The 23,189-nt window shown below is 53.1% G+C and overlaps 1 protein-coding gene across 3 annotated transcripts in view; it reads right to left on the bottom strand.

Annotated features, from left to right (window-relative positions):
- The window catches only part of CORO2A (coronin 2A), a 50,621-nt gene extending 29,323 nt beyond the window's left edge, over positions 1 to 21,298 (bottom strand). The window contains exons 1-2 of one of the 3 annotated variants that reach the window (XM_066256668.1): positions 5,183 to 5,347; positions 1,657 to 1,888 (exon numbers count right to left, since the gene is read on the bottom strand). In XM_066256668.1, the coding sequence (XP_066112765.1) occupies positions 1,657 to 1,713 (57 nt within the window). In that variant the 5' untranslated portion in view covers positions 1,714 to 1,888; positions 5,183 to 5,347. Of the gene's footprint in view, positions 1 to 1,656; positions 1,889 to 5,182; positions 5,348 to 21,141 lie in introns of those variants that run through there. The other 2 variants (XM_066256669.1, XM_066256670.1) reach the window with 2 other exon arrangements.
- Between the last annotated feature and the right edge of the window lie 1,891 nt (positions 21,299 to 23,189).

Raw genomic sequence — 23,189 nt, 5'->3', positions numbered from 1 at the left:
CTCTGGCCACCCCCAGTGCTCTTTCTTCACAGCCCGGGGCCTGGCCACACACCTGAGGGATGGCTCTCTGCCCAGGGTCAGGGTCAGGGGGCCTCAAGGGCCCTAGGCAACAGCTCAACTTGAGCTCACAGTCACCTCTATGGACAAAGCAACTCACAGTTTTGGGGTGGCTGCTGTGTGCCAGGTGCCATTCCAAGTGCCAGCCTTGTATGAACTGACCAGGGAGGTGCTACCTGGCTGCCCACTACAGATGCAGATTTGAGGCAGAGAAGTAACTGCTCCCCGCCCCAGGTCACACAGCCATGAGTCCTGGAGCTGGGAAGGAACGGTGCTGTCTCTGCAGCCTCCACCTCCAGGTTCCTGAAGGTCACCACCATGATGACAAAAGTTCCTCCACACCCACAACACCGAGATCCCACCTCAGCCCATGACCATTATCACCCCGCTTCACCAAAGAGGAAAACCAGGCTCAGGAAACTAAGTGCGTGCACGCCCTCCGGAAAGGGGCTGCTGGCCGCGGAGCAACGTGAGCATCAGTGACCTTCTGCCCCCCTGCCCCAGACACCTTTCCCCACCCCGCCCCACCCCTCCCACCATCTTATCTTTACTGCCAAGGTTCTTCCAGACCTATTGCCACGGACAGAAACCTACAGAAGTGGGGGATGGAGCAGCACCAAGCCAGGCAGCTGCCTCTCCCTTTGCCCGGATACGAGAGTATGCACGCATCTATGCAGGTGACGTCTGTGCGATTCTGTGTGTGCTGTGCGCAAGTCTGCACCTGGGTACTGCATCCCCCAGGGTGTTCATAGGCACCCACGTACTCACTCCTGTGGTGTGCATGCACGAATGCATCTGGTTGGCTGTTTAACTGCATCTGTGCATGCATGAGTGTAAGGACTCAGTAATTCAGAGAACTGGAATTTTATTTTCCCTACAAGCAGGCACTTGCTGGAAATGCAGACGGTAGTGGGTCCTCAGCACTGCGAGGCCTCGCCCACGGGCTGGGCCAGAATGGCTGATCTGGGCCAGGTTTATCCCATGCCACCTGTCCTATCCTGCCTGGTCCCTTCTGGCTGGCCCCACATCAAAGCCACAGCATGCCTTCTCAGGTGGGGCACAAAGCAGGGGTGGCACCAGTTCTGTCCCATGCATGCTTAGTGGCCCTTAGGCCAAAGGATTAGGCTTTGTGGGCTGTGAATTCCTTGCTCCCCTTCCAAAAGGAATTAGTCATCTCTGGGTTTAACATCCCACTTAATTGGTTTCTTAGTGCCTGGCAGTGGACTGGCTGGCTGCCTGTCCCACCCTCACTCCTCTCCTGGGGGTTGTCTCTATTGGCGCAGTGGAAGCGACTTGACCAAGATGTAGGTGTAGGAGTAATGCAGGTGGGATGCAGAAGCCAAATCCTGTCCCAAGGCCCCTCTTCCTGCCGCACGCTCCTCTCTGACAGGTGAGAGAGACAGACACAGCCAGACAGACACAGAGACTTTCCTGCCTGCCTCCAAAGGCCTGTCTTCCCCGCCCAGCCCTCAATTATCACAGAGCAAGGGTTAGCTGCAGGGTGGCTGAAAGAAACCCAAACTGGGTGTGGTGCACACCAGCCCAATAGATTATTCATTAATTGCACTGTTCCTGGCCTCCGGGAAAGAATGAAGTTACCTGATTTGGTCTTGGAGCATCCGGGATGGGTAGATGTCTTGTGCTGCCGGCTACCATTGTCCCTTTGTAAGTTTGTGGTTCCACATATAATATTTGGAGTTTTAGTTTATTTTTTTCTCTTAAAACCTGATCTTGTGGTCAGTGAACTAGCCCCATGCGTGCCTTGTGAGAGTCCGAACCACCACGCTACGTCAGCCGCAGTTAACAGAGGGAGATTAGAACCACAAGTTTCCTAGTTTTAAAAAAATAAAAAAATATTACTGTAAGAGTACAGAACACTCTATTTGAAGGTGATCTACAAAGACCAATAATTAACACAATAAACACCTCACCATGGGTGGGTCCCCCACCTTGACTCTAATCCCTGACCCACTATCATCCGTCATAGAATTTATCCTGATCTTGGCCCTGGCCCCAAACTTGAGTAGGAAAGCACTTTTCTAATTTATCCTGAATTCTTATCAGGGCCTCTGCTGCACCCATGAGGGGGTGGGATTATGGATCAGGAAGCTGAGGTCCAAGAGTGAGGTCAAGGTGCCCTGCTGTCAGTGAAGGGTTCTGCTTAACCAGCGATTTCCCACAGAGCCTTCTTTCCAACCCGGCAGAAGGAAGAAACCCGGTCTTAGCAGCTTCTCCCTGGTGAAGCTTTATCTTACAGTCCTTTCTGTTCCCCTGAGGCCAGGCCCTGGTTAGCTGTCACTTCTTGGCACCAGGTGTCTTTATGTTGACTGCCACTGGCCAGCATCAGAGTCTGAAGTGACAAGGGTCCTATCCCTCAGCCTTAGTTTTCGTCCCTCCTTCAAAGCAAGAAGCAGCCTTGTTGCTGTCCCCAGAAGGAGGATGACGCATCTTACTGGTTTGCCCAGGATGGGGGCAGTTCCAGGCTGGAGAACTTGCAGTGCTGAGATTCGGAAAGTCCCAGGTAAACAGGGACACGTGGTTCCCCTGACTGCCTACTACAGAAGTCTCCAAAAACTCGGAGCTGATTTACCTGCAATGATTCTAAGTCACTAGTAACCATGGCTCCGACAACTTGCCCGTGAAGGGGAAGACTCCAGAACTGACTTCTTAAAGAGCCCAACATTCTGAACCAGAGAACAGAACATTTCAAAGCAGAAATATCCAAGAAGGTTTGTAAAGCGAGGTGACTGCGACTTAATACAATCACCAACATTCATCCTCCATCAGCTTATTCCGTGCCAGGCCCTGTGGTGGGGGTGTGGGTGGGGTGAGGGGGGGGCAGAGACAGCAATTCAGTCACATGTTTCCACATGTTTCCAAGTCTCAGGGAAATAGCCAAGCACCGGGCAGTGGTTTGCAGCTTTGAATGCACTTTAGAATCATTTAAATCACATCCCTGGGTGTGAAATCCCGGGCACCAGCTCTGTTCAGCACAGAGCCTCTAGTCACACGTGACTTCTAAATTAAAGTTAAAATGAAATAAAATATAAAAGTCAGCTCCTTTACCCCATTTCAAGCGCTCCATAGCCATTTGTGGCTATTCGGGTATCCGTCTGAACAGGGGGAAGATAGAACATAGCCATCATCCCTGTGTGACTTACTGTCTCTTTCCTCACCAGTAAAATCAGGGATTGTAACAGAAAAATAATAGCTAACACATTGCTTGCTATGTGTGAAGTATGTTCCATGTACTAACCCAACCCTCACAGCAAGTCAATAATTATTACCACCTTGTTTTTACAGATGAGGAAATGGGGGCACAAAGAGGTCAAATATCTTGCCCAAAATCACACAGCTAATAGGCAACTGAGCTGGAATTCAAAGCCAACCTGTTTAGTTCTGGGTCCACGCTTTCTCACAGGGTTCCTCTGATGCTTAAATGAGATAATTCACCCAGCACAAGGAGTGATGGTAGGTGAATGATTAGCGTTCCCCAAACGTTTTCTGTTAAGACTGTTGTGGTCCAAATGTTTACAAGACACTAAGATTTGATTGAGCACATGATAGGTACGTGCTGAGGGCGCAACATTTGGGGGATCTGAGTACAAATCCCAAACCTCAAAGTGCAAAGCAGCCTGCTAGGCACGAAGTCCTGACCCCTGGTGCTTACTGCATTGACGGAGGGACCAGACCACCCAAAGTAAAGCTGGCAGCCGCTGCTGGTCAGGAAGAGCCTGGAGAGGCCAGCAGCTAAGCTCAGCCCTGTGCTCGGGGGACTGGGACGGCGGCCGAGGCTCTTGGGGAGGAAGGGGCGGTGGCATGGCCCCGCCCAGAATGCCCCCGCCATATCAGCAATGGAGGCAGAGGTCCCCTGAGCCACTAGGGATAAAACAGTCCTGTCTCCAGGCTCTGTCTGCCGTGTCCTCCCCCACTGCCCTCCCTCCAGCCCTCAGGTCCTGGTCCAGCACAGATACCCTGCTGCAGGCCCACAGGAAATGCAGATTAAGTCAGAGGGAGAGCCAAGAAGATGCCTTTTTCCTCCTGATGAGATTAGCCTGAGGGAGCACCCCCTCCTGACATCTGACACTGCCCAGAGCCAGGTCCCTAGGCTCTGAGGGGCAGGGCACCTGCTGAGTGGCCTGGGCAGCCTTTTGACTCTGTTGGCCTTCACTCCCTGACCCCCTCCCAGGTTCATATCCTGCCCCCACCCTGACCTGTCATTTCCTTCAGCAGCCCCTCTGTCCTCAGGATAAAGCCCTCAGCTAGACTTGGGCTGTGAGGCACCCCCACATCCCCTCATGGCCTTCTCACCTCCACAGACCTGCCCCTCAAGTCAGACTGATTTATCTGCTCTCCCCTCAAAGCATCGTGTTATCCCAGACACCCCATCCTTGCTCACACCCCATCTCTCTGCCTTGAACTTAGTCAGCCCACATGAGTCCACGGGCACTTAGCTGGGCTCCTAGGATGCCCTCCTTTTCACAACACTGTCCTGAGCCCAGTCCAAATAGGAACACTTTCAGGGGGTTTCCCTGGCTCCCAGGACTGAGCAATCTCTCTGCCAATGAGGTAGCCCAGGGCAGGGGGAGAGGAGGACCAGGTTCAAATCCAAGACCTCATTTGCCTGTGGACCTCAGCCCCTCACCTGTAGAGGGTATCCTAACAGCTAACTCTCAGGGTCTGGCCGGGATGTCCCGAAGTAGCGGACTCAGATACCTTGTATATTCCTGGTACTAAGTAGGGGTCAGCTGGTGAACGTTCCCTCCCCTCCCTCCTGTCCTGCTCCGTTTCCTTCATCCATCCATCCATCTGTCCATCTGTCTATCCATCCATCCCTACTGGGCCTCCCTTTTGCTCTGCCCACCCCCAGGCCAGATCCACAGACAGGCACCAAGACGGAGCTTGACCTGGCTTCTGGACTCAGCTTTCACCTACTGCCAGCCTCTCCTGACCCCACTCTGGGCACAGGACCTAGGGGCTGGGCCTGTCCTTCCACAGCTGGTGTGCTGGTCAGTCTGGAAGGTCCTAATTCTGACACCCATTTGCTCCAGGACCTTGGGAAAATCTTGTCCCATCTCAGGTTTGACTTCATACCCCTAGAAGGGCAATGCCCCGCCCTGCCCACCTGTTAAGACGGTCCAGTGAGGAGGGCTCTGCAGCCTGCCCACGCCAAAGCCCGGGACCCGTGCGTGGGGCGCTGTCTGCCCGGCAGCCACCCCAGTCCTCACAGGGCTGCTGCCCGTCCAGACTTCACCCTCTGGAGTTATGGACAGGGCTTCTTCCTGTTTGCTCCCCCATATCAGGCTCTGACCAAAACTCCACGCAGATTTATTGCCCCACGATCTCCTTATCTGGCAGTTTCGAGAGATAAGAGTCACATGGGACTTTCTAAAGACACCTCCAAGTGACTGAAAACTTGGAGCCTCTACTTCCTGCTCATCATCCATTCCTGGCAGAGTTTCTGGATCCGGCTTTGGACAGAAAGGGATACTGAGGCCCCGAGAGGAAGAGTGCTCAAGGATGTCAGTGAGCAGGAGACGGGGCGGAAGCTCTGTAGCGCCTCCTGGGATGGGCATCTGGCCAGGGCCTTGCACTCTGTGGTCAGCAGGTCCCTGCCTTGGACCCACAAATCAGCACACACCCTGCCCTGTTGCAAGGGACCTGGAACCCAGAGTGAGTTGCACCAGCATCACTGGGGCCTTCCCAGAGCCTGTCCTGTCCAGGGCGCACCCCCTCCTGACATCTGACACTGCGCAGAGCCAGGTCCCTAGGCCCCGAGGGGCAGGGCACCTGCTGAGATGTTGGGGAGAGCCAATGACGACCCTGACCCTGATGGGGGGGGGAGGCCACCCTGAAGCCAGCAAGCTCAATTCTAGGCAAACAGGCTAAACAGGCTGCAGCAGGAAGATGGAATCTGGGGAGTTGGTCAGGGCTGCAGGGCAGAGTTTTGAACTAAATCTTAAAGGCCATAGATCGTGCCCAGCACAGAGGGAAGGGAAGGCACTCCAGATGGAGGGCACGGCGCTCCGTCACACCTGGTGGCACCGCGGCTCAGGGTGGAGCGCTGAGGCGAGGAGAGGGGCATGCAACGTGGGGCAGGGAGGCAAGAGGCACAACCAGGAAACCACAGGGTCTGGTCTGCTGGGATCTGGGCAAATGCAGGGAGCAGTGAGGACCGCGGCTGGAGAGGTGGAGGGCTCCGCGTGCTGGCTACAGAGCTGGCACCTGCAACTGCAGGCAGCGTCAACGTTTGTCACCGGTGGTGTGACCTCGTCAGAGCTGAAGTGCATTTAGCCCCCGCCATCAGGTGGTTAGAACATTGGCCCTGGGAAAATACAGGGTGGGGCAAATTAGGCTTACAGTTGTTCACATGGAAAATAATACAATAATTAATAAATAATACAAGAATAAACTCTGTGTTTCACATACTCACAACTGTAAACCTACTCTTGCCTCACCCTGCATTTTCTTTCTTAACTTGGGCTTGGTCTAAGGAAAAAATGAGTGGGATTTGTTTCCTGGCTGGCTCCAGTGGGCTGGAGGAGGAGGGGATGATTGAGAGGCCTTCCTGGTCTGGGCTCAGGAGGAAGAGAGGGTTATTGATTAGGGAGGAGTATGCAGAGTGGTCGGACCTGGTGACCAGGAGTCAAGGCCTGATCTGCCTCTACACATCTTACCTCTTAGAACAACCGAGCCGGAGGCCTGGCCTCTGGGCCACATCTCAACAGCTGGGGCTTTTAAATTAGAAGGTAGTTTTCTTTCATCCTGCAACCCCTTCCCTGCGATAAGAGTCCCCAGCTATGACCGAGGCCTGCTGCTCCCGCCTGCACCTGGGCAGCCCAGCGCTCTATTTCCTAGCTCAGCCGCACACCAGGAGGCTGATGGGAAACTCCTTCCTGCGTCTCCTTCACCCGTATATTAGCCTGCAGATCAATGCCACTCTCAGCCTTAATCAATTCCCCAGGTAGTGTCTGTAACAGCTGCTGGGAGAGGAGGGTGAGGCCACCTTCTCCCCATTTCCAGCCTGCCCGCCATCTGTCCAATGGTATATTCAGACTGGCCTGCGGGCCAGGGAGGGCAGGAGGCCCAGCCGAGGATGGAGAGTGCAGGAACGACTTCGGGGCCCCAGGCTGATGACAGACTCTGCTAGGACTGGTGACAGTATCTCCTTTACATCCTGCGTGCAGCCATGGGTCTGAAACGTGAGAGCCCATGAGAGTCACCGAGAAGACTCATGAACACCCAAGTTGCCGGGCCCATCCTCGAGTTTCTGATTCAGCAGGTCTGGGGTGAAGCCCAAGACTCTGCATTTCTAGCGAGTTCCCAGGCGACGATGGTGCAGGTGGCCCGGGGACCACTCTTTGGGAACCTCTGCTCTATCACCCTGCTCCATGGTTTACAGAGTCCTTCCCGTTCACCGCTCCACTTGCTCCTCACGCCCACCTTGGGGTGGGGAGAATTACCCCGATTTTACCAATGCAGCAAGTTGTGCTTAGCTCAGAGCAACAGTGTCACTTTCCTGAGGTTACGCCGTTACGCAACTAGGAGGCAGCAGGAACCGGTCCTCTCTGAGTGCAGAGCCACTTCCTAAGTCGGGCCAGTTGGGGCTGTGATCTCTTGGGGGCTTCCCATCTCTCAAATATTCTTCCTAATACGTAAACACAGGCTCAGGCCAGCACTTAAGAACCAGGCAGGGGTTCCCACAACAGCCTCGCCATCTGAGGCAGGAGGTCGACACTAGCTTCAGAGTCAGACCCGGCTGCAAACCCAGACTCACCCTCTCTGAGTCTCCGCACCTCAGGGGCACCTGCCTCTCTGGCCGGGTTGCCGGAGGCTGACCAGAGCACTTAGCCTGAGCACACAGGGAGTCCTCAATAAACGGGAGTGACCCGTGGTCCCAGACGAGAGTCAGCAAGGGATCTGGGAAAAGAGACTAAACCGCTCTGGGCCTCAGTCTCCTCATCTGTAAACTGGGGTCAGTAATAGAACCTAACTTACAGGGGAGCTGTAAGGATTCAACGAATGTATTCACTTACAGTGCTGGCATGTAGAGCCTGGCACGGGCGAGCGCCTATGTGATGTCCTTTTGTCAAGCACGATATTTTAGCACTGACCATTTAGCATGGTCATTAACACATGTCAGCAGAACCATGAAAGGTTACTGCAGGCAGCTGTGAATCAATGTTTAATAATCAGGGTGGTGACGGTGGCCTAACAGTGTGAAGCACCCCACACCACAGAACTGTCCAGCTGACCCTTGACCAATGGGGTTAGGGGTTAGGGGCGCCGACACCCCTGTGCAGTCGAAAATCCTCATTATAACACATAACTCCTTCAAAACTTCAGCCGTGCCTCAATATCTGTGGGAACTGGTTCCAGGAACCCTGTGGACGGGGGGCCCAGGCTGGTTTCCCCCCTACTGCTCACCCGTTCACCCCTGGCTAGCCAGGGCCTCCTCGGCCTGGGCCTCTGGCAGAAGGGGCCCTGTGGGGCGCGGCTCCTCACCAGCCCCCAGGGGCCTTCAGCATGGCCTGGATGACCTGCTCCCAGGCAGAAGGGTGGCTCTGGTCGACTTCCCTCTGGTTTGCTGTCCCTCTGGGGAGCTGGCTCCGGCTCCCCCTGGTGAAGGAAAGGCCCCGTGAGGAAGCGGTGCCCTCAACGGCCAGCGCGTACTCCTTCAGGGCTTCAGCCGGGGGCCCTGACTATAGACAGAAGGCACACAGATATTCTGAGGCCAGGAGCCCTCATTCGCTGTGTGACCCAGCTCAAGTCCTCATCCCTCTCCGGGCCCCAGCGCCCCATCCGTAGATGGGACAAGGCATCCCTGCCTGCCACCCTCGTGAAGGGAGAATGGAGGCCCAGGCGTTTTGTTTCTTTACTACGTGACATGACTACATCGAGAGGCTGCATGACAGTGGTTACAGACATGGTCAGGGCCGGCCTGCTGGGCTCGAACATCGGCCCTGCCGCACACCAGCCACAAGACCTTGGACAGTTAGGTCAACCTCTGTAGGCCTCAGGTTTTCTCATCTGTAAAATGGGATGGTAACAGTGAGTTCCTATCTGACAAACACTAAGAACACTGCCTGGCACAGGTACACGCAAGGTAAATTCAAGATAAGTAACAACAGTAACTTCTATTGATCATTCAGTGTGAGCAGTCACTTGTTCTAAGCTGTTTACCTGTATCGATGGATTGAAGTGAACATTTAGCAAAATGAATAAGGACTCTAAACAGAGGTTAGAGGTGAAACCAGAAGCACAAAGTGTCCAGGTTCCTTTCTTGTTACTCAAAGTGGGGATACATAACAACCTAAGGACTCAGAGATGGGGAAGGTTGTCTCCGCTGGGAGGCACAAACCCCCTTCACTGGATGGAAGCAGCAAGCCTGTGCCCCACCCTTCTCCCCTTAGTGCTGGTTGAGAACCTAAAGCTCCCATTCTCGTCTAATCTACTTCTTAGCTAGAGCCACTCTAAAATGATCTGATTACATCTGGGGGCGAGAAACAGACACAATATCCCAGGACTGCCCAGGGTCAGGGACCCAGCCCAGCTTTCTGCCCTCCTTCCCACACCAGTCCGTCTGGAAAGCCAGGGTCTCGGCTTGTACGATTCTAATGATGAGACGCTCACTCCTTCCGGGCAGAACAGTGAACCGTTCGACTTCCTCCTCCTACTGAGCGGAAATGTACAATTTCCCCCACTGTGTGTCTCCGTGCCTGGAGCCTCACCAACCACATCCGCTGCCCCATAACAGCCCTGCAGAGATCTGAGGCCCCTGACCACGTGCCCCTGGGATGGCTCCTGGGTCAGGAATTTTCTTGTATGACTTGTTTCCCATGCATCTCTTCCCCATTCTGGTTGCCTCCCCCATAATGCTCCAAGCTGTCCCCATCTCGCACCCAGTTGGGAGCCCGGACCACCTTCAGACCCTCCAGCTGGAGCCTGAGAACCGTTCAGTAGGGCAGGTCCTCTCAAAAGATCCCAGACTTCATAGCTCAGAACAGCAGCACTGGCAATGCAGGAGGGGAAACTAAGTCAGCATGCCCAGGGCCACCCAAAAAGGGAAGAGCCAGGAATAGGATCCAGGAGTCCAGTCCCCCAACCCAAGCCAGTCTTCCAAGACAGGGAACAAAGTGTCCTTTGATCCTGCGCCTGGATACTATACCAAATATTTGTTCCTTATCTGTGTTGCCATTCTCAGAGGGACAAATTCCAAGGATGGTTGGAGAAGAAAGGTCTTCTAACTGTGAGGCCAGGGGTCACCCATCTTCACTGGGCCCCCCCTGTGACTCGGGTCTTTGGAAGGGGAGCTGTTTTTCTCTGGAGTGTGGTTTAGGCTGGGAACGATCCTGGGAGTCAAAAGAGAAGACAGACCCCAATCTTTGCAGGAGCCCCTACAACGGAAGGGTAAATTGGGGTACAACAACTCAACCCACATTTCCCAAGCCCCCAATTAGAGTCAGACCCCCATGCTGTGGCGCTGTAGGCCCAGAGGTAGCCCTGAGGTCTCTGCCCTGGAAATGGGTAGGAAAATGGAGAAATCAGACTCCACTCGAACAGAGCGCGACCAGGAGTGTGGCGGCGGCATCAGCACAGCAAAGGCCAGGAGGTGGGCGCAGCGGGACCCAAGCTTGCAAAACTGTTTTCCTGTTCAGATAATATTTTCCTGCACCCCAAAGAGTGCCTTACACACCTCACTTTGGAGGACGCTGGAATAGAGGGTGACAGGGAGACTCTCAGAGAGAATCTTCGGGCTGCAACGGACAACAGAGATGGTTTCGTCTGACCCCCTCAGCCTGCCGGTGAGGAAACAAGGACCTGGGAAGGGATGCTGTCCGAGGTCACCTGGCTGGTCAGTGGCAGATCCCAGAGAGAACGTGAATCTCTAGTTCTTAATGCTAAAACCGGCTGCCTCCGTGTCTTGGCCACAGCCCAGCCCCTTCCTGGCCCACCTACCGGGCCGCAGGCAGGCCCCTGCACAGCTCAGTCTGCTGGGACTGCCTCCGCTGTGAGTGAGATCACCCACCTGCTAGGAGGGTGGCTGTGGGTGGCAGGGAAGTGTGCATCCCCAGTGCTATCAGGACGGGGGACATGGGGCCATCAGCAGGCCTTGGTTCTAGGAGGCACTCTGCTTCACTATGAAGCCTCACCTTCCTTATCTGTGAAATGGGTATAATCAAACCCAGCTCTCAGGCTGCTGTTTGAGTGCCCATGGGGTCCCGTAGAGATCTGTAAGCTGGGGAGTAACCTGAGGGGGGTTACTGCTGTCCTTATCCTCTGGTAGGTTCTGTTTTGGGGGAGAGATCTTGGATGCCTGAGAATTCTACTTCTGCCTGCCAAGAGCAGCCCTAGACGCTGCCGGACTCGGAGCCCCTGCGGCCCAGTGGTCCCGGGGTGTTCCAGCCCGGGCCTGGCCTGGTGATGGGCAGCTGTGCACACGGGTCCTGGGCCTTCTGAGGCACAGGCCCGAAACCTTGCTCCTGTCTCTGTGGCTCTATTTCCCCCTGCTGGGAAGGGGAAGGTGGGGGTGGGGAGAGCAAGGGCAGGAGGGAGGGAACAGTCAGCCTAGGTGCAAACAATAAGGAGGTGCATGTTTTACAGCAGGGGTCCCCAAACTTTTTACACAGGGGGCCAGTTCACTGTCCCTCAGACCGTTGGAGGGCCAGACTATAAAAAAAACTATGAACAAATCCCTATGCACACTGCACATATCTTATTTTAAAGTAAAAAAACAAAACGGGAACAAATACAATATTTAAAATAAAGAACAAGTAAATTTAAATCAACAAACTGACCAATATTTCAATGGGAACTATGCTCCTCTCACTGACCACCAACGAAAGAGGTGCCCCTTCCAGAAGTGCAGCGGAGGCCGGATAAATGGCCTCAGGGGGCTGTATGCGGCCCACGGGCCGTAGTTTGGGGACCCCTGTTCTATAGTAAACTTAAAAATAATAAAATCGTCCAAAAGTCTGACTTTTTATCATCACAATAGGCCTACAATTCTACAAAATATCAGTGATAAAACACTCCTCCCTCCAGGGTGGCTGCCCCACCTCCCTGCCACTGGCATCTGAGCCAGGCCTGATGCTATTCCCCTGACTGAGCCAAACCCACTGCATGTGCGCTGCAGCCCAGACAGGCTCCCATGCTTCCTGTTACCAGCCAGTTGCTTGTGTGGTTCCTTTGCCAACAACTCCCCCCCACTCTGCATGTCCAGCTTCTTCAATGCTCAGCTAGGCTGCTTCCTCTTCCAGGAAGTCTTCCTGCATGCATTCCTGTCCATCCCCCAGCTGGCCATGGCTCCCTTCCCAGGCCTCCTGACTCCCAGCCTGGGCCGTAGTGTTAGGATCTCACCTCCAGTGGAAGATTCAAGAAAGTAATCACCCTTAGAAACCTAGAACTCACAGCACAGAGAACCATACTAGGAGAGCCATGTCCTAGCTGTGTGACCTCAGACAGCTCCCATGACCTCACTGGTCTCAGTGTCCCTGTGTACAAGGACCATCTCATCTTCAAATCGTCTCCTTGCCTTGACCTCATCATTCCTTCTCTTGGCCACACCCTGTACCTTGTCATTGTGTAAAAATGTGCCACCTGCTTCTAAAGTCACTGATTCAAGTACCCCCTTGCTGACCATACCCTCCCTGCCTCCAACTTCTTGCCAGATATGACCAGCCCTTTGTCAGTACCCCTGATGGATCAATAAAAACAGATTCAGACCCAGGGAGAGAGCCCTGGACCACAGACAGACCCCTCTATAACATAATCCATGGCTCATTCCACCCTCTTTTCAGTTCACCTTGCCAGGCATCAGACCAACACTCAGTGCTTTTCATTCTTCAAAGGCCCATTCCTCCAGCCCCAGGGTCTTTGCACAAGCTGTTTCTCTTGTCCAGCATGCTCCCCTCCCCCCTTACCTGGCTATACCTACTTACTTTTCAGATCTCAGCTCAAAAGTCCATTCCTTAGAACAGCCTTCTGCAGTGACCCTGGATTAGGTACATTGCTCCGTACACTGACTGTCACACCCTCTCTTTTCATTCAGCTACCTGCTCTAGGTCTTGTGGGGCTCCAGGTAACTGCCTGCATCTCCTGTGGTCTATGAGCCCACGAGGGCAGTGCCCATGTCTGCTGTGCTGCTCATCCCTAGTGCTGAGCCGTGCTTCACATGCAGAAAGTGATCGGTACGTAACCAAAGGTCTCATTCACAAAATTAAATTAAAAAATAACTTTAAGGAATAAGCGGGTTACTCTGGGCAAGGTTCTAGGCATATCTGTGTGGGGTGCATCTCTATCTCTCCAGGGTGGACCACAGGCCCACCGACTGGTGATGGTCCTAACACGATGAGGATAATGACTCAGCCAACAAGCTCTCAGAGCTCCTTCCTGTCCATCACCTCCCAGCCCTCCTCTAGGCCTGCCCCATTTCTCCTAGCACTGGGCCTTTAATGAGCAGGCTCCTGGAGCATTTCTGAACCGGCATACGGTTTACTCTGCAGTGTGAACAGTTCCTTCTTCCCAAGGGCCAGAACTCAGGAGGCTTTCCTTTGTGGGGCTGGATGAAGAAAAAGTATTGGAATCTAGTGAGAGTGAGATTCAAATCCCAGCTTTACCTCTTGCCGGCTGTGTGACCCTGCAAAAGTCACTTAACCTCTCTGGGTCCCCATTTCCTTATTTGTACAAATACGACAAGAATGTCTAGCCAGAGGTTGCTGTAGGATGAGTAAAAGTATATTAAGGATCTAGTCTAGTGTGGGGCCTGTCTGTTATATATACACTTGATTTCAAGACACAGCTTTTTAACATTTTAACATCTCTGAAACTGAAATACAACTCATAATCAGAGTTTGTCTACCATTTTTCCTTTCTCAATGAACTGTAAACTAACCACGCCTCTCACAGTAGACGGTGCCCTGCATTCAACTGAATACAGCGGTGGCTTCATTTCTTTGCCTCCTTTGCAAAGAGGAAGAGGGTTTTGGGGGTCTAGGGTCCAAAGACCAAGAACACACCTGACTGAGGAAAAAGGCTCTGCTGGGTCCGGGATGATGACATGGGACCCTAAAGCGTCAGGCGGTCTGAAGGCACAGGCCCTTCCCCAGCCTGATGGCTGTCCCGGTCCCACTCAGGGGTGGCCGGGACTCCAGGATGACCCTCACCTTTCTGGATCTGACCCTATGCTCCTGGGGATATGGCCTGCAGAGCCTGGCTTTGGGGGCAGTCTGGTCACAATGTTGATTGTGCCTGCAGCCACGTAAAACCCCAGTCTTTGTCCCAAGAGGAGAGTCCTGGGACCCACCCAGAGATCTCCCCTCCAGTGTGACCCATTTATCAAGCCACCCCTGGACCCTGTTCTCAGCTGTTCTAGAAGGCCAGTACTGAGGATGTCATCCAGACCTCTCCCCAGTCCTAGTACCACGGGTGCCCCTTAACCCCTCCGGCCTGGTGAGGCCAGACTGCGTGGGTGATTACCTACATTATTATTATATTGTAACATGTATTACACACAGCCAAATTTTTATAGAAATAAAACAGCTACTGGATATAAAAATTTCAAAATAAAAACAACAGAAAATAAAATTCTGCCATCTAGTAATAACCAGCTTCTGTGTCTGTTTCTGTATCATTTACATGTGTGTAGATACATTCTTTCCTCACATTCAAACCAAAACAGGCTCATTCCACATGCTCTGTCCTTTGCTTTTCTAGTTAACACGACACAGCAGACCTCTCTCTACATGTCTGTTTCCTCTCAGTGGCCTTGGGGTCTCTGCCAGCCTCCAGCCCGTCCCCTGGCAGGTGCCGAACGGCCCCTCAGGCTGGTCCCTGAGGCCTGACCGGAGTGCCCAGCCTCCACCAGGATGCAGCGCTTACGGCCTGAAAGGCTTCTGGGGGCACTTGTCTCCCCTCTCTCCGGACAGGGCTGTGATTAGGTCATGGCTGCCTTCAGGGCCCCCCCGCCAAGCAAAGCCACACCCTCCCGGAAGCACTCTCAAACTCCTAAATCAAGGGGTGTGAGGTGAGTGGCGGCTGTCTGTCCCTGCTGGATTTGATTGCAGGCCTTTGCAAACAGGCCCGATGTTCCGCCGGCCCAGATGCAGGCTGGGTATCTCCCGCTCCCCCGGGGGCTCCAGACATCACAGTGAACAATGAACAGGTGCCTGGCACTTTACAGCTTATAAAGCATTTCCATACTCTTTATCCAATTTTGAGTCTCACAACAACCTTATACATTAGGCTATGCAGGTAGCTATTATCTTCATTTTACAGATGAAAAGACTGAGGTTCAGAGAGGTGGGGTGATTTACCAAATGACCTCCCTGCTCTCACCTTTGGAGTCTGGCCCACTTCAAACTGCACGAGCAGCCTGGCTCCCCCACCCCCACCACACCCCTGGCTGTGCGCCCCTGAAGGCAATGGTGGGTCTGGCTTCTGTCCTCATCCACACTCCCCAAGCATAGGAAGACCCCCAATTGCTGGCTGCTGGAATGAAGATCATGACAGGTACCAAGGCAGGAAATAGCCTCTCCATTTCACATATGAGGACAAGGGCATAAAAAAGGGACAGGACTTGCCTACACAGCACGTCAGTGGTCAGGTCAGGTCCCCCTCCTCAGAGGTGTGGCTCCTTTCGTTCCCCTGTGGCCCTCGTTGTCTGTGATCTTGGACTCCACATGCCACGGCTAGAGGTTCATTTTGGGCTCCTCCTGCACTGGTTGGGCCCTACCTGGTCCAGCCAGGTGTGAAGGGGCGTGCGGTGGGAGGGGCTCTGGCTAGGGGAGGCTCAGTGCCCCAGCCTGGGCCACCACCCTGGGGCAGCCTTAGGAATGGCAACAGTAGCTGCCATCCACTGAGCACTTGCATGTGCCACGCCCTGTGCCAGCACTTTCCATCTGGCCCTGCACGCTGGCACCATTATGATGCCACTTTACAGGTGTGGAGGGAGAGACCCTGGCCAGGGTGGGGCCGGGAAGCCTGGGCTTTATCCCTGGCAGCAGCAGTCCCAGGAGCATGCGGGCACGAGAGAAACAAATGTGCAGTCAGATACAAGAGACAACACCTCCCAGGAGGTCTGGTTTGGCAAGGCCCCCAACTCTCCCTCCCATTACCTGGCCACCTCCCATCCAGGGCCGGCTGGAGGATGAAGCTTAGGCCCAGAAAACACAGGCTGGCCCTGCAGTCCCCAAGTACCCCCTGTGGACAGGGTCACACCACCTGCCAGCTCCCCACATGCCCCGGGCTCAAGGCCAGGCTGGAAGCAGCTGTCACACTAACCCTGCACGAGTTCTCAGCTCCCTGCTTCTTCTTATTAGAATAAGACCTCCATATTTCCTCCCAACTGGTCAGAGACGCTACCTGTGAAACGGTGCCAGGGTGGGGTGAACGAGAGGTGGGGGTGGGGTGGACGGAACCCAACGACTGGCACTGTAGGGTTTGCCTGCAGGAGCGCAGCACAGGGATTAAGACCCTGGACACAATCCAAATGACACGGGTTCAATGTATGGCCCTGGACACGCTGCCCACCCTCTCTGGGTCTGTGTCCTCATTCGTAAAATGGGGATAATAGTAGAAAAAAAAGACTGACGGTAAATACACCAAAATACCTATACTGATTATCTGAGATAAAGAGTAGATGTAGGTAATTTATTTTGTCTCACTTCCTGTCTTTTTCTAAATTCCCCATTATTAATTATTTGTAATAGAAAAAACAAATATACTTTCTTGGTAAATTAACTTTACTGAGATACATTTTACATACAATGTAATATACCCATTTAAAAATGGGGATAATAATGAGTAATAGTATCTATCCAATGGATTGCTTTGAGGAGTGAATGGGTTAACCTTTGTAAAATCTCAGAGGTACCTGGAGCATAAAGAAATGCTATTGTTTGCTAAATACATAAGTCCAAGAGCAGTCTGGCTTCCTCCTCCTCTCCCCACTCACCTGGACGGACCTCCCACCCCACCCCCAGCACCAAGCCCCAATTCCCTGCCCCCAGGTTCACTGCCAGGCACCAACCTCATCACCCTAGGCCTGGTCTACTTCCATAATCTCCTGTCTGTGCTCCAGAGGAACTGCACTAACAGTCAAATCTGGCCATGCCCCTTCCCTGTTCAAAAGTCTCCCCACTGCTCTGGACTAAGAGCCCTGGCTCCTATGTGAGACACTGTTTCAGCAGGTTATTTAACTTCTCTGTAGCTTGGTACTCTGAAGAATAAAGATAGTACCTCCCTGACAAAACTCACAGGATTCCATGTTGTCTGGGTGGGGTGTACAGTCTGAGCCACGGCCTCTCTCACCTGTCTCCTCCTCCCTCTCCCATTGTCACGGTCCTCTCTCGCTCTTCCTTGAACTTGCGGGCATGGCCTTCTCTCAGGGCCTTTGCACTGGCTGTTTCCTTCACCTTCCACCATTTGAGGATGGCTCTTCCCCCAGAAATCAGCCCAGCTTACTCCTTCACCTCCTTCCAGTTTTTGCCCAAAAGTCATCTTCTCAATGATTCCCCCTGACCACCCTCTTTGTTAATTTAAAAAAATTGTCTTTATTGATTTTAGAGAGAGAGAGGAAGAGAGACAGACAGACAGAAACATTGATCTGTTTCCTATATGTACCCTGACCAGAGATCAAACCAGCAACTTTCGCATATGGGCACACTATTCTCACCAATCAAGAACCCGCCAGGGCCTGAGCACCCTATTGAAAACAGCAAGCCCCTCCCTTGCCTTTCCCCTCACACACCCCTAACGCGCTTCTATGTTAATTTGCTCCATCACGGTCATCACCCTCTGTTTTACTTATTTTTTTTTCTATTAGATTGTAAGTTCCTTTACAACAGATTTTTTGGTCTATTTTTTTTTTTTTTTACTGTCCAGACCCCGCCCCCTACAGAAAATACCTAGCACAATGCAGGTGCTTAATAAGTGAATGGTTGAACGACTAAATGAACCACGTAAAGTGCTTACAACAGATCAGGTGGGTAGTAAGAACTCTGCTCTTTAATTATACATTTTCCCATTTAGTCTAAACCAAATAAAATAGCCATTTCTTGTAAGTCAAAAGCAGCCAGAGAGTAGCCAGTTCATATAGTTTAACCTAATGTTTCCCATGGCGGCCTGCAGGCCCCTGGCAGGCACCTCAGGGCCTAGCACACAGGAAGTACCCAATGTCTGTCTGTCCACAGAAATGCAGTCCCCTACTCCTGGCCCGTCCCATTAAGTGTGATTGCCAAGCTCCTCCTATCGTTCTGAAGGAGGCAAGGTACAGACTGTTGACTTAAAATAATAAAAAGAGAATCTGGCTGAATTAGTTTCTGGTCCTCTTGAAAAATCTCCGTCCCCTGATATCTGGTAAAGAACATAAAAACAAAAAACACACTATGCTCTAAAATAACCCAGGTTCTAGCCACTTGGAAATAGCCAAGGTCTAAGGCTGGGCAAAGTCCCTCCCTGAGGGATAAAGGCTAGCTGCCTGCCTCTAAGGGGATTCATGTGATGATGGCAGAGGGAGCCTGGAACGTTCTTTGATTATCTCTGTGTTCCCTGTTGTTTCCAAGAGAGGCTTCAGTTAAAAGAGGTTTAAGTCTAGAGAATGGTTGTCAGAGCTAGAAAAAATGCAGCAATCATTGAATCTACCCCATTTCACAGACGGGGAAAGTAAGGTACAGAAAAGGGAGGGTTTGGCCTTTGGTCAGAGGGGGGAGGGGAAGAGTTCATCCTGGAATCTATGTCCGCTGACTTCAGTCTTGTGGCCTTGCCTCTGGACCACACTGCTTCTACGCTGGCCGTTATAGTCATCTCTCCTTCTCTGCAGTTACTTCCTTATGGGAAAGTCCTCAGAATGGAAAGCTGGGGTGAAAGGAAATTAAGATCATTTTCATGGACTTTTGTAACAAGCTGTCAGATTGTCCTGCATAATTAAATCCACCAGAGAATCTCTATAGTCTTCTTAGCATAGAAGTTTATCCTTTTATATTTAATTTTGCTAATTTTATAGTACTAAAAACAGAATGCTTTCATTTACTATATGGTATGTGTTTTCACACACACACACACACACATCTTGGAATTAAGATCCCCAGGCTTGGTTGCTGGTTTGCTTTGTGACCTTAGACAAGTCACATCCCCTTTGCAGAGAGTGGATGCCTATCTGTAAAATGAAGAGGTTGGATGAGAGGATTTCTTAAGATCACTTTCAGCTTGGACTTTGGTAACTCTATGGTGCATTTTAAAATTATTAGCATGGGATGACTTTTTAAAAACCAGAATCTGTCATACTCCTAAACCAGGCCAAAATGGCATGGACTAGCCAAGCAGGAAAAGGGGTCCCAGGTTATACATATATAGGGATGACAGAAGACTTAGGAAGCACTTAAGCCTGAGCATCAGGGCTACGCTTGAGTGACAGCACATATATTTAGTCTACTTTTGTAAGGGTCTAATAACACTCATTTGTGGTCTAGCTCCAAGTTCTGTGCAGCTCCACAATGGCCAGAAGGCAAGGTCATGGTCACTTCAGCCCTTAGAATCCCAGACCTGAGGTCAAAGGTAGTTCACCCTGAGCAAGTATTCATCAGCTTCTGCTTGCATACCTCTGATGACACAGAGCTCACCACCTGTCCAGGCAGCTCCTACTTGGAAGAAAGCTCTTGGGAGAGGGGCAGGTCATGAGGGAAACAAGAGAGACCAGAAGGCCTAGCCTTGATTCTCAGAAACTACTGCCTCAATCAGGGCAGGCAACAGAGGATGGTGTAGAGGACCAGTCAGCAGGAAGGCCTGGAGAAGGTCTTCTCTGGCTCCTCCTCTCACTCCAGATGTCTAAGGCAGCTGTTAACCCAAAGATGCACAGGAAGTGCAGGGACGGACACATTCCACATTTGGTCATAATGCAGGTGGGTTCTGAACAAGCCACAGGCTGATTACTGCCTGCTAGGGGCAGACACCTCAGCTCCCTGGTCCTGCCTTTGCTCCCTTTGGCTCAGGCAGGAAAAACAGTGCTGGGCCAGGGGCCTGTTGAGCTTGGAGGTGAGAGAAGCTTTATGGGATAGATGATTGCCCTGGTGGAGGAGGAAGAGTGGGATGTTGTCTTTGTGTCCAGAGTAGGATCATTAGATTCTAACTGTTTACAGCTAATGAGAATCACATCATAAGGGGCGTGCAATGGGCAGCAAGACCTTCCAGAGGAAATCTTAAGGTGGGCGTGGGCCAGATGCCAGAGGTATTTACTCAGAGAGCAGCCAGCCACAATTCTTCAGACATGTGCTCTGTTGCAGACTCACGTCCTCCACCCGGACACGGCTCTCTCAGTACTGTCCTGGTCTGGGGTCCACGCGTGGACGTGAGCCAGTCTTATTACATTGGGCTGGGACATAGAGTTGGGTGCCAGCACTTGAGCATATTTAAGGGACTCCCCATACATCCCCTAAAGCCAGGTGTGTATGGGGGTCTGGTCCAGACAAGGCTGCGACTGAGGACCCCACCACCTCCAGCCCAGGGATCCCCTAGCTCCAGACCATGAAGCAGACTGGGTGTGCAGCCTCAGACCCCCCAACCCCCACCTTGCATGCCCAGGCCAGCTTGATAGGGATTTGGGAGTGTCCCCACCTCTTGTTTCTTATACCGAGAAGCTGAGGCCCAGCAAGTCACTTAGCTAAGAGGGAGAGAGTACCAACACGGGTCCCGGGGGGCAGTCAGGCCACAAGGGGGCATGTCGGGCTGCTGGCCACACCCAGGGTGAGCGGCCCTCGCTGCCGGCAGGAGGGGTGGCCGGTACAGGCAGAGCCCATCAGGGCCCTAGCCGTCGGGAGCCTGGACTTTGGGGCGGCCCCTCCTCCCGGCCCTGTGAGGAAGAGGCCACCACTGCGCCCTCTATCTATGGGGGAAACTGAGGCCTGCAGCGGAGCAGTGCTTTGTGCAAGGTCACGCGGAGGGGCTGGAAGCCAGGTCCCCCACGCCCCGCCGGGTCCCCGCGGCGCGCCCTGCCCCAGCATCCCTCCCAGGGAGCTGCAGCCGGGAGACGCAGCACGCACACAGCGTGCAGACCGGGAAGGTACGGCTAGCGGTGCGGGGCCGCCCTACCTTGATGACGGCCGCGCAGGTGGCGGTGGCGTCCGGCTCCCGCTCCGAGCTCCTCGCCGCCCGCGGAGTCCCGGCGCCCAGAGCCACCGCCTCCTCCCCCCGCAGCCGGGCGGGCGGGGCCGGTGGGCGGGGCAAGGGCCCAGCACAGGCCCCGCCCGCGCGCCCCGCGGGGGCCACCCCTCCTTCGCCTCTCTCCCGCCCGCACTCCTGGCCCCCGGGGGCTGGTCTCCGGGCGTGCACACACGCACAGAACCGGCGCGCACAGTGGCGCGCACACTCCGCAGTGATTGGGGCGGGCGCCCCGGCGACCAGGTTGAGGCTGGTAACAGTCAGACCCGTCTGGCTTCACGTCCCGCCGGTTCCTCGCTGCGCAGCACGGGACAAGGGACTCGACCTCCCGGAGCCTTCCGTTCTCCCCTGGGTAAAATGGAGAAAGTATCGTGTCCGTCTCGGAGAGCTATGTGAGAATTAGATGAGGTCTAATCTACTCGCCGTAAAGTGCGCGCGCAGAGCCCGTCACAGGGGAAGCGCTAGGTAAACCGGGCGAGGAGCTAAAGGGCAGGGAGCGCCGCAGGAGTGGGGAAGGAGTCCCTTCCTTCTCCCGGTAGCCAGGAGGGGGCGCTGCTGTGCAGCCTGACAGGTTTGGGGTCCTGAGTACAGGCCATCCAGAGAAGATGGGGAGGTCCGGCCTTTGAATACCACCACCAAACACTGAGCGATTCACTCACCGTTCTTCTCACCTTAAATGCATTACTACATTCAACCTTCACACAAGGCTATGAGGTTACACTATTACTCATTTCACACATAAAAAACTGAGGCACAGAGGTTAAATGGCTTGCTTAAGATCATACAGCTAATAATTCAACACTAGGCAGCGTGGCTCCCAAACCCAAGCTGATAGCCATGCCTCCTGTCTTGAGAAAAGCTCTTTTTTTGTTGTGTTGTATCTCCAGGGCCTAGAACAGTGCCTGCAATCTAGTTGACAGATACTCAACGTTTGTTGAGTAAATAACAGTGTGTATACTATGTCCTACTTTACATATATTATTTCATTTAATCCTGATAACTACTTTATTTGGCCACTATAATTACCCCCACTTTACAGATAAGAAAATTGAGGCTTAGAGTCACTAAGTACTTGGGGGCTCTTGATGATCTTCTTAGAAAAAACAGCCAGGGCTAAGTCCTGTGACTGTGTTCACTGGGCTACTTCCTTGTTCAGAGCAAATGGGCTCTTGCCTACCAGCCAAAGCCCAGCCTCTCACCCTGCAAAACCATAGCTCTCAGGCCCCAACCCAGGACTGTTGGAGCTGGCCAGCTCAGTAGGCCAACTGAATGCACACTTCTGGTATCAGGATGATAAGAGTTGATAATTTGATGTTCCAGAAATGGGTATGGAAAATCAGAATGTTGTGGAAGTTCCTTAAACTTATGGTTCAGTATTGCCTTTATTTTTAATTACATCTGAGAGATGGGCACCATAACCGTTTGAAGGCTAAGGCATCTGAATATCTTAATTCACCTGGGGCTTAGACAGTATCTCTGGTGCCTCCCCGCACCCCTCTGCGCACTCACAGCTCTGTGCCTCATCACCTTCCACATCCTTCCTTCCCGGCTTGGCACCAGCACCCCTCCGCAGGAAGCCTCTCCAGACGCCCTGTGGAGTGTCTTCCCAGCACTGCTTCTGCATTGTTCCTCCCTGTGCCACGAGGGTAGGTGGCTGGGACTGTTTGGGGAAAGGCTGATTTGACAGCGACCTTTGGGGGCCTTGGGCACATGTACTGATGGGCAGAGGGGAGGCCACCAGAGGCCTCTGTGACACAACCTGGAAATGTGCGTGTGTGGGGGAGGGTGTCTTCATTATCCTGTCCCTTCCCTCCCTCCAACCCTGGTTCATTTAAGGCGATTCCCTGACCATTCTCTGCATTGCACACATGGGGTAACAGGCCAGAGTGGAGGTGACTTGCCCAGGAAAGCACATAACAGGTTGAGCCCCAAAGTTGGGCCCATCTTCCTGTACCCTACTGGGCCATACTGCTGATTGG

Source organism: Saccopteryx bilineata, chromosome 2, assembly GCF_036850765.1.
Source record: "Saccopteryx bilineata isolate mSacBil1 chromosome 2, mSacBil1_pri_phased_curated, whole genome shotgun sequence".
Classification (NCBI taxonomy): domain Eukaryota; kingdom Metazoa; phylum Chordata; class Mammalia; order Chiroptera; family Emballonuridae; genus Saccopteryx; species Saccopteryx bilineata.
This window is presented reverse-complemented; position numbering and strand designations above follow the sequence as displayed.